Here is a 10534-nt window from a genome sequence, read left to right as displayed (position 1 = left end):
TAATGACCATGAATTATAGCCCATATTAATTATTCCACTGGAAAGTGTCTCTAAGAGATTGTGGCTGGCATAGACTCACTAACAGCATGCTCTAATTATTCTCATACCTCTTGTTTGTGGTTGATTTCCACGAGACGCTTTCCTTTGCATTTCTTGCATTTGTCCTTGTCTCTTATGTAATCACCAGACCCCCCCACAGTCGTGCACACGCTTTGTATCTGCTGCATCATGCCGGGGCTGAGTGGGCGGTGGGTCACCTTGATACCAGACCCCCCACAGTGTGTGCACATGTCATGCATGGCTGGATTCTAACGTAATTGCATCGTCGATTGTCGTCAACTGTTGAATGTTGTTTAGTTCTCAGGAGCTCAAAGAGGATAGTATCATCTCCATGGTGACTGGAGAGTGGTGGTAACGGAGGATGCTCCCACTCAACAAACACATCTCCTCTACACAATGATAAATACACACACTGTCATGAGCAATCTTTACACATTGTACGATATATGCTCTTCAACTAGACTAGACCTAGACCTATAATATTGCCCATTGACAGGCCTATGGGTATAAGCTGTATGTGCAATATTCCTAGTATTCCTAGTTACACTCACCTACTCCTACAGCGCTAGACAACCTTCAGATCTCTACACCTCCTCCAGCCATTTTGGGAGTGGCTCCTCATATTATTATTAAACTACCTTTGAATAGTGGGGGCGTGGCTGGTATGCAAGATCACAGCAGAACTCCAACATTGTTGGACAATAGCAGCTCTCTGATATCTCTGAGGGAGTGTTCTACTGTCCATGACTTGTAAGTTGAAATGCTGTGTCTCATTGCTGCTATAGATATACAGAGTTCATGTCAGTCATTTGATGGTTGTTGGTCCTATATACCGTATAGCGGGTATAATTCGACTAATTCGAGTGTATAAAATGTTTGTGGATTTTACAAACATTGAACGAATTTAATCTCGCATGAATGAATGCTGAAAAAAGGCTGCTATTCTGTGAAATTAAATCAGCAAAAACCCCTTCTATTTACGGCCATTCCGCGAAACTTTATACCCTCGAAATATACCGTCGCTAGCATTCATACCGTAATTACAGTGCCACCATAATTTAAGCGCCACATCAGCATCAGCATCATTTTTGAGGCCCTAAAAGAAGCGCCATCGTTGCTGTAATTATTTTTCCGGGACAGTTGTCTAACCCTTATATAAATATAGCTACAGTCAATGAATTTGCTGAGAGTCAGCTCTCAACGGAGCAGCTAGCAAGTGAAACTGAGCTAGACCACGCCCATTTTCTCTGAAATGTCTATACTAGCTATAGAACAAAAGCGCCACCACGCCAGCTGGGCTGAACGCAATTTCTTATGTTCTAATTAAATGATATGCCGCTCAAAAGTGGAATTAAATGGCGCTGTAATTACAGCTAGGCGTTCTAGTGCAGAGTTAACTACTAAGTAGAGTATAGCAACACTCGGTGAACAAGTTTTGCTACGGACTCTTCTGAAAAGGCTGCAATGGCATTCCAAGTAAGCAAAACTAGGCATAACTCGAGAACGAAGCTTTATTTTGCAAATTCACAAACACGAATCCAAGAAAACATGACTATAGAAGCCTATAGAAACTCTTATATTCCTTGATTAAACGCCAGGGCGTTTATTTCAGATCGAAGTCTTTAGAGGGGGCGTTTAAACGAGGAGGGCGTCAGCAGTTATTGTGCTCTTCTTGGGCTGCTATCTCAGCTTAAATTTAAGTCATAGGAGTGCCCTCTGTATCGGTATCTCTCTCTCTGCCATCGATGCATCATAAAAATCTATGCTGCCACGCTTGCAACTGGGTTCCACGTGCTATTTCAGCTCCACCCACAGTGCCACGCCCCATACATGGGCAAGATGGGCGTTTATTGACAAAGACAGAGCTTTTACCCTGGGCGTTTAAAAATGAGATGGGCTTTTATTCAAGGAGGGCGTTTAATCAAGTAAATACTTACTTGCACTTCATTGATCCTTGAGCAGCTGTAACAGTCTACACACACACGCACACACATACCCTGCTTGCGCATGCGCACCGAGGTTATTATGAATGTTGTAAAATGGGTGGGGCTGCTGAACATGGAAGTGTCTTCATGAGGTGAGTTCAGTGCTGGTTCAGAGAAGTTCAAGTAGTGTGTACATAAGAGAAGTGTCCATTTTCTTATAGTTGTGGGTGTTAGAATCTAAGAGGGGAGGTATGTGAGAGAAGTGTATGCATGATCATGAAATGTGATCTGTATATCAGTATCTAGATAACCATGCAATGCAATGTGTGTATATTGCTCACTGCCCTTACTCGAACTCCTGCAGACAATGTTGAAAGTTGTTCGCTCGTTTCTTGGTCGTCCACTAGTGGAACCATCACCTCGTTGGGGTCATTTCTCTACTGTAGCTGACGGACGCCATTACATGTGGAGGGGAAGAGGTCTAGGATGGAGGTATAACATCATTGCTGTGTGTGATCCAAGCACTGAGCTGTGGAGCCTCTTGCCCACCACTGGACCTCTACCCCCTGGAGAGTATGGTGGTTGCTCTGTTTATGTAGGTCGTTGCCTGTTCACCTTTGGTGGTAGTGATGGGTCTTCTTACTTCAATGACACGAGCAAGCTTGATCTGGATACTCTCCAGTGGACCAAAGTTCAAACCTCTGGTAGTCAGCCTATGAAAAAGGCTGACTGTGGACTTGTCCGTGTGAATGAGAGAACTCTGTGCTGCTTTGGAGGAGTCGGTATTCAGGGCCCCACACAACCAGGAGCAACATTCATGGGTGGACACACAAACGAGTTCCATTTCGTTGACACACAAAATGGTAACTTTTCTCAATGTGCCCATTCGCTGTATGTTTCATTGCATACACTTATAGGAGTCCCACCTTTCACTCACATAGGAAACCATGTTCACTTTCATATCAATCAATGTTATAAGGATGATGTATTACATTGTACCATTCTCTAAATTGCCCCACCCCCACTTTCAGGTGTCTGGTCGTCCCCTGGGCTCAGAGGAGAGAGACCTCCTCCATGTTCCCACTTTACCTTCACTATGGTGGACCATCACAGGGCAGTCCTCTTTGGAGGGGACCAACCTGAGTATCGTAGGGTCAATGATGTGTACCTGTTTGACTTCAGGACCATGGTGAGTTGGCTGCATGCCACATTGAAATGCACAATATACTGTGTGTTCACTGTGTGTAGGAGGTCACTAAGGTGAAGCCAGTACAGGGAGAGCCATGGCCAGTGGAGAGGTACGGCCATGCTGCCTGTTGTCTCAACTATGGCCAGGACTACCCTCAACTACTAGTGTACGGAGGAGAGGATAATGACGACAAGACACTGGGGGACATGTGGACACTTGATGTTGACACTGGCAAGTGGACAGAGGTGAGTCTTGTCTTTTATGAACTGTATAGTGTAAAAGCTACTAGTTACATGTTTTACTAGTACACATATAGATATACCATATAATCTGGTTAGTAAGCGCATGTGCCTATAGGGAAAAGAGCAGGCCTCTATGCGCCTATGCGCCTATTATCCAGATGCGCTTATAGAGATTAACCACGCCCATGACGTTTCAATGAAGCAAATCTCTATTAGCTAGCTCGATCGTTTGTCTGCAAGAAATCTATAGTCATATCTGACAGCAGTAAAGAGACTTAACATCTATAAAGAAGTGTGGAGACCAGTTGTTGGGCAGAGATCTGTGCAGAAAACCATGCGCCTTCTATCAACTTGAAGGCTCTTGGTCTGCTAACCAGTATGCGCCTATATTACAGTTGATGTGGGTTATACGGTTTATCACTGATCGATGATGAACATTTTTGCAGAAACTCAGGAAAGATTGACATGATTGGTGCTAAAAATGATGCCAAAAGTACTCTAAGTCTAAAATGCTTCTGTATAGAGCCTTGCAGCCACTCTAGATATTGCAGCTATAGCGTTTGACTAAGTAGAGTAATTAATTTTAAGATGCGCTTTGAGTTTCCCTGTGATTAGGTGCAGCAAAATTACTGTAAGAACATAGCAATAGCTAGTATAGCTTTATGCTATTTAGTAATTTATCCGAGCATTATTTTTGCACCTCCAGATGACACCTCCTAGGTCAATGACACCACGTTACTACCACTCCATCACTGCCACCAGTCTGGGACCAGGACTCACTGAGGTCCTCGTGTTTGGAGGCCGTTGGAAGTGGCTGGGAGATGCCACTGCTGAGACCACCATACTGAGATTTGGTAAGCACCTAAGTACATGCAACTATGACAACTATATTGTCTGATAGACAAGTATACACACGATATAAATGTGTCAATGACTCTGAATGTCTTTCTTCAAATGACACATTGAACCTAAAAATCCCATCTATACAGAGTTGACTGGACCCTTAGCGTCTGTTGCTGGACCCTCGGCTGGGAAGTGGGCTGTCGTGGATGTGGCCCACAACGACACTAGAGGCTTTGCCCAGCGACTGAGTGAGAAGAAGATCAGACAAGTAACTGCTCGTGCCTCATCAGCAGCGACCACTCCTCTCAAGACCGGGTGAGGGCTCTGGAACAACAGTTACGAGCAGCAGAGCAGAGAGAGCACGACACTCAACGTCACCACCAACTACAGTTGCAAGAGAAAGATTGTGCATTGGTCACACAATTGGTTATGAAAAATCGTGAATTGACTGACGCCAACCGTCGCCACGGAGATGCCGAGGAAAGAGCACAACTAGCAGAGCAAAAAGAGCAAGTCACTCAAAATCGCTGTGAAGAATTGTTGCAAGAAAAATATCAGATAATAGCGATTAAAGAACAAGAATCATATGATGCCAACCATCGTCATGCTGATGCTGAGAGGAGAGTCCAGGACCTTTCTGCTGAAATTGGGAGGTCAGACAGGAGAGCCCAGCTGGCAGAGGAGCGAGCAGAGGGTCTGGAGACTCAGTGGGTGGTCCATCGCGAGGAGATCACAATGACAGAGAGACAACTCGGTGGAGGAGGATGGGGGGTCGTCAAAGTGGCCAAGTTTTGAGGAATCGAGGTGGCAGCCAAGACACTGTACGAGCAGATTCGTTCCGACTATTACCGACACTTGTTCATTCGTGAGATGAACATGGCGGCTCACCTGCGGCACCCACATCTGGTCCAGTTCATAGGAGCCACGCTGGAGGGGGAGATGATCATCCTGACAGAGCTCATGGTGCTGGAGGGAGGTCGTATCTCACGTGAACACATCCTCTCCATTTCTGTGCAGGTCTGTCAAGCTCTCAACTATCTCCACCTCATGCAGCCAGACCCAGTGATCCATCGTGACATAAGCAGTGCAAACGTCCTCCTCAACCCTCTACCTGATGGCCGCTGGAGTGCAAAGGTCACAGACTACGGCTCGGTAAACACACAGCGAATGTTGAACACAATGAACCCAGGGAGTCCTGTATACGCTGCCCCTGAGGCCGGTAACCCGTCCCTCCAGTCATCCAAGATGGACGTGTTCAGTCTGGGGGTGCTCTTGATTGAGATGTGTTCTGGCCAGTTTCCGAGTGATAACGGACGTGAGCGCTTACTCCTCACCATCCAAGACCGTCAGTTCTCTGACATCATCAGTCGCTGTATCGATAGAGAGAGAGACAATCGACCAACCGCTCGACAACTGTTGAATGAACTACTGTAACAGTAGAACTGCACTAGATAGATAACTTTTCCCCTCATGTTAATTTTTCATGCTTGTGTGTATAATTATATTGATTGGTTTTTTATTCTTGATTGAACAGGTTAATAGAAAGGAAAGCTTCTCTGTCATGTATAGGCTCTTAATTATTGGTGATAATTAATGTATTTTTAATCAGTGCAATTAATTATGTAATCTTGTCTGTACTCATCCAATTGAATAAAGAACATAAATCAGCATAATTATGTAATTGGTGGGTGGACACACACACACACACACACACAGGGTTCGGGGAAACAAGTTCATAGTTTCTTGAGTTCAGCCCAATATATATACTGTTCTCTCCACTGTAGGCCATGTACACGAACCATCCTTGTGATGCTGGTAGATCACAGACATGCTCGAGCTGGAGGGAGGGAGGGAGGAGGAGAATTAATAGTGTGGACACATGCACTGGGTATACAGGTCATCATTATTTTAGTTGATGTAATTACAGCGCCACCATAATTTAAGTGCCAAGTTAGGCTGAACGTAGTTTTTCATATCTTAAAACTTACAAAAAGGTGTCTCTGTGATGCCAAAGACAGTCAGCTTTAGTTTTTGGCTTATAATAATTATTATGCACAATGACATGCATTTGATGCATAGCTGTACTGTATAACTGTCTAGATGCAGCTGTAACATACAGATATCAAAAATCAACGTAGATCCATCTGTGTACTACTGCACTAGACACTAAACTAGATCTAGCGCACAAGTGCCACCATAATTTAGCTAGTACACATATGCATATTCTACTCTTAGGTGTAGTCTATTCTATACATAATGGACCTCTGTAGAAGACCTCTGCTGAGGTCTCTAAGTGAAATAAACGACCTCTCAGTAACCAATCAGATTGCACCATTTGTGACAAGCATTTTCTAAAGATAATATAAAAGCAATTAATAATTACTATAATTTTATAGTGTGGCTACCTTTTACCTGAAACAGGAAAGGATCGTAGTCTTACATAATACATGTACTAGAACTGAATCTAGATGGTGTAGTAAATTCACATAAAGAACCAGAAGAAGCTATTGCTGCTGATATAAATAGATCTGTTACTGTCCCAGGATGCTCCCAAAAAACTAACTTGCCGGCTTTACATTGCATCTTTACATGTCAACTTGTGCCGGTGTCATAAAATTTTGGGCCCCCCCATGTTTAGGCCCCCTGGGCCTAGAATTTTAAAATTTTGGGACCCGGTGTCATAAAATTTTAGGCCCCCCATGAGATTGGGCCCCCCCGGGCCTAGAATTTTAACATTTTAGGCCCCCTCTTAAAATTTTAGGCCCCCCATTAACAGCGCAACAGCGGTAACATTATGACAGTGGATTCTCAAAATACACCAATACAGTCTTCTATGGTCACAGTCTATGCAGTGCCAGTTACTGAATGCAGCTCTCCTCACACACACACATTTCATGCATGTACAGTAGTATACCACTGGTCTCACAGCCATCACACTGCACCATCTCATGGCCTGAAGCATGCACATAGGTGCCAACTGTCCCGAATTGGTCAGGACTGTCCAAGATTACCCTTGTCCTGAAAGGAAACTGCTATTAATTGTGATTCCACCATGATACGACAGTTTCTCTCTTGACTTCTATTTATGATTCCACATTACTTGAGAGCTGAGCCAGTGATGCTATTGGAGCATCCCCACAACAATTTACATCTTCTATGTATAGGAAAACATGGAGGAAGATATAAATTGTTGTCTTTGCACTGAAATTGTGTGCTTTATACTTTTTGTCATGAAATTTGGCTGAGAAAGTAAGCACGAAGTTGCAAGTAATAATGGCGATATATATAGCTATGCAACAACATCGATTGTCTTACAGGCAGATCCAACATTGCAGAGCTGCATCAAAGCATTTAACTCTTATAGGTAAAGCATGAGTAACTTGAAAGGTAAATCTTCCTTCACTTTGAATTCCATGATAGAATAATAATGCAAACATTTTTGCTACTTTGATATAGAGTCTTTGCATGCATGCAGTCTCTTTGATGCTTTGTCAACTAATAGAGCTAACCTTACCATATTATTATATCTCTTTGACTTCGTTCTATCGTGCAGAAAAGGATAGTAAAAGAGGGGGGCCTAATCTCACAGTGGGGGGCCTAGAATGTTAACAGTTTGGACCCCCTGGAGGGCCTAAACTGTTAACATTCTAGGCCCGGGGGCCAAACATTTTAAAATTCTAGGCCCGGGGGGGCCTAAACATGGGGGGGTCCAAAATTTTATGACACCGGGCCTAGGGGTCCAAACTGTTAACATTCTAGGCCCCCCACTGTGAGATTAGGCCCCTCTTCTGCTATCCTTTTCTGCACGATAGAACGAAGTCAAAGAGATATAATAATATGGTAAGGTTAGCTCTATTAGTTGACAAAGCATCAAAGAGACTGCATGCATGCTGTATCAAAGTAGCAAAAATGTTTGCATTATTATTCTATCTGGAATTCAAAAAGTGAAGGAAGATTACCTTTCAAGTTACTCATGCTTTACCTATAAGAGTTAAATGCTTTGATGCAGCTCTGCAATGTTGGATCTGCCTGTAAGACAATCGATGTTGTTGCATAGCTATCGCCATATTTGCAACTTCGTGCTTACTTTCTCAGCCAAATTTCAGGACAAAAAGTATAAAACACACAATTTCACTGCAAAGACAACAATTCATATCTTCCTCCATGTTTTCCTATACATAGAAGATGTAAATTGTTGTGGGGATGCTCCAATAGCATCACTGGCTCAGCTCTCAAGTAATGTGGAATCACAGATAGAAGTCAAGAGAGAAACTGTTGTATCATGGTGGAATCACAATATAGCAGTTTCCTTTCGGGACAAGGGTAATCTTGGACAGTCCTGACCAATTCGGGACAGTTGGCACCTATGTACTTCGTGCTGCATGAGGCCTGATTCATAGAATGACATGGTGCAGTGTGATGGCTGTGAGACCAGTGGTATACTACTGTACATGCATGAAATGTGTGTGTGTGTGAGGAGAGCTGCATTCAGTAACTGGCACTGCATAGACTGTGAAGACCATAGAAGACTGTATTGCAAAAAACCACTTGAGATAAGTGTAACAGTTTACATAAGTAAACCACAATACTATAGAGCCCTTAAGGGACCAAGTTAAAATTTTGGAATAGACCAGATCTTTATGTTTTATTGTTGTAGTTTTTCACGCTATTTGTTGTAGCTCATGTAAGCTCACGTGAAGTTTTGGCAAATAGTATTACTGTAAAATGCAAAAAAACCACTGTGTAACAGTTTACAGCTAAACCACAACTTGGCCAAATCTCTATCTATAAGTACTAAGTTTGGGCTGTAGGAGTAGCTTGATTACAACATAACTGCCTGTTCGTCTAGCTATTTTTTGTTGACTGAGAAACAGCCTGCTGCTGAACCAGTCTCCAATTCTCTGCCACAATGACATATTACGCCACTTAACTCCTCTTGATAAGGATTAGTTTTTCATGGTTACCCAACTATAGCAGTTTATACTGAATATTGTACTAAGGTATATACTATATATCCACATAAAGATCTGTTCCAAAGTTTATACTTTGTCCCTTTTTTGTTCTATAGTATTGTGGTTTACTTGTGTAAACTGTTACAAGTGGTTTTTTGCAATTTACTATTTGCTCCAAACTTCCAAGTGAGATGCAAAGGGCAGTACCGCTGTTGCGCTGTTTATAAATTACATGGATATGAAACGACCGTAGTTTACGGTTAGTATGCGGACATTTTCTGGGACACTCATTGCCACGCTGTCAATGAGTTAGACAGAGTTGAAAAAAGAGCTATAGCTGTATGAAAAGAGCTGCAAATTCAACTAAAACACGACTGACTCTGCAACTAACTATCAGAAGTAAGTTTTGTCCGTGATTAGCTCGCTTAGTGCTTTTACAGCTGATTAATCAGGATGTTTTACTGTAAATGTGTGTTTCAACCTTTGTGACTCGAAATCTAAGAGGATTGCTGTGTTTGTTTTACATCAAGCAGTTAGCTAATATATATTGTTGTGCCTTCCATATGGTTTGGTTTTGTATCTGCCGTAACTTTCTGGATAAATTGTCACAATAGGTGCTGTCAAGTAGGTCTCTTTGTGTCACTTAATTTATATGACCATCAACCTTCAATGCCTACAATTGTTTTTATCAGGTAGTTCAAAGGCATCTTCATGCCTTGCAGAAAGTTTTAGTATTGCAGTTGTCTCATTGTGGCTAGAAATCAACAAAATGTACTAGATGTTTTTCACCTTCAATGAATGTTTGTGGTTGATTTATAATTATTATGAACTGAAGTAGCTAAAGATTATTCTTTCGTAATGTTACAATGTCATGCTGTTGACTTCGTTTATGTTTTCTTTTATACAGCCAGACTCTCGCCTCACAAGAAAAAAGAAGTTGGCGAGATTAAGAAAGAAGGAAAACCATTCATTGACCGGCAAAAGAACGACATGAGAAAGTGATGTCCACTGTCCATGTCGTTTGAGTTCAAAGCCTCTACTCCATGTCAACAATTACGACAGCCAAGCATACTCGTCATTCATTCATGTATAATAATTGTAGTAGAATCTACTGATATTAAATTCTGAGATCTATATACATGTAAAATACATCCTTGTCATGACTCAAGGCTATTTTAGAGCCTCCATCATCATTATTCTCATTCATAAATTCGTCAAAACTCTCTCAAATAACGCTCTCAGTGCTGGAACAACTAGTGACTCTCTTTGAGTAGCCATTTTTATTTGGAATAATCGTATACTATACTGTAAACTTCCGCTACA

The 10534-nt window shown here is 42.3% G+C and overlaps 3 protein-coding genes and 1 long non-coding RNA gene across 18 annotated transcripts in view; 3 read left to right on the top strand and 1 right to left on the bottom strand.

Annotated features, from left to right (window-relative positions):
• LOC135340965 (uncharacterized) overlaps positions 1-732 on the bottom strand; it is a 3661-nt gene extending 2929 nt beyond the window's left edge. For 13 of the 14 annotated variants that reach the window (XR_010396486.1, XR_010396488.1, XR_010396485.1 and 10 more), the window contains exons 1-2: positions 612-732; positions 108-449 (exon numbers count right to left, since the gene is read on the bottom strand). Coding sequence is in view for 2 of the 14 variants with exons in the window: in XM_064537411.1 (XP_064393481.1) it covers positions 108-299 (192 nt within the window). In the remaining 12 variants the exon portion in view is untranslated. The other variant, XM_064537414.1, reaches the window with a different exon arrangement.
• Positions 704-4578, top strand: LOC135340956 (uncharacterized). Of its 2 annotated transcripts, XM_064537393.1 has the most exons (7): positions 759-810; positions 2080-2137; positions 2350-2848; positions 3017-3174; positions 3234-3419; positions 4123-4270; positions 4406-4578. In XM_064537393.1, exons 3-7 carry the CDS (start codon positions 2353-2355, stop codon positions 4576-4578), a joined length of 1161 nt encoding a protein of 386 aa, XP_064393463.1. In that variant the 5' UTR covers positions 759-810; positions 2080-2137; positions 2350-2352. The 2 variants fall into 2 exon arrangements, with proteins under 2 accessions (XP_064393462.1, XP_064393463.1); XM_064537392.1 differs by lacking the exon at positions 2080-2137 and having other exon boundaries at positions 704-810.
• A 551-nt stretch (positions 4579-5129) lies between these two features.
• Positions 5130-5809, top strand: LOC135340963 (uncharacterized). The gene has a single exon (XM_064537409.1). The coding sequence runs from the start codon at positions 5130-5132 to the stop codon at positions 5691-5693; it is 564 nt and encodes a 187-aa protein (XP_064393479.1). The 3' UTR covers positions 5694-5809.
• Positions 5810-9439: 3630 nt separating this feature from the next.
• LOC135340969 (uncharacterized) lies at positions 9440-10449 on the top strand. Its single transcript, XR_010396495.1, has 2 exons — positions 9440-9610; positions 10119-10449. It is a non-coding gene; the product is annotated as an uncharacterized LOC135340969 (long non-coding RNA).
• The last annotated feature ends 85 nt before the right edge of the window (positions 10450-10534 follow it).

This window comes from Halichondria panicea, chromosome 9 (genome assembly GCF_963675165.1).
Source record: "Halichondria panicea chromosome 9, odHalPani1.1, whole genome shotgun sequence".
NCBI classification, from domain to species: domain Eukaryota; kingdom Metazoa; phylum Porifera; class Demospongiae; order Suberitida; family Halichondriidae; genus Halichondria; species Halichondria panicea.
The sequence above is the reverse complement of the archived record's forward strand: the minus strand, read 5'-3'. Positions and strand labels throughout refer to the sequence as shown.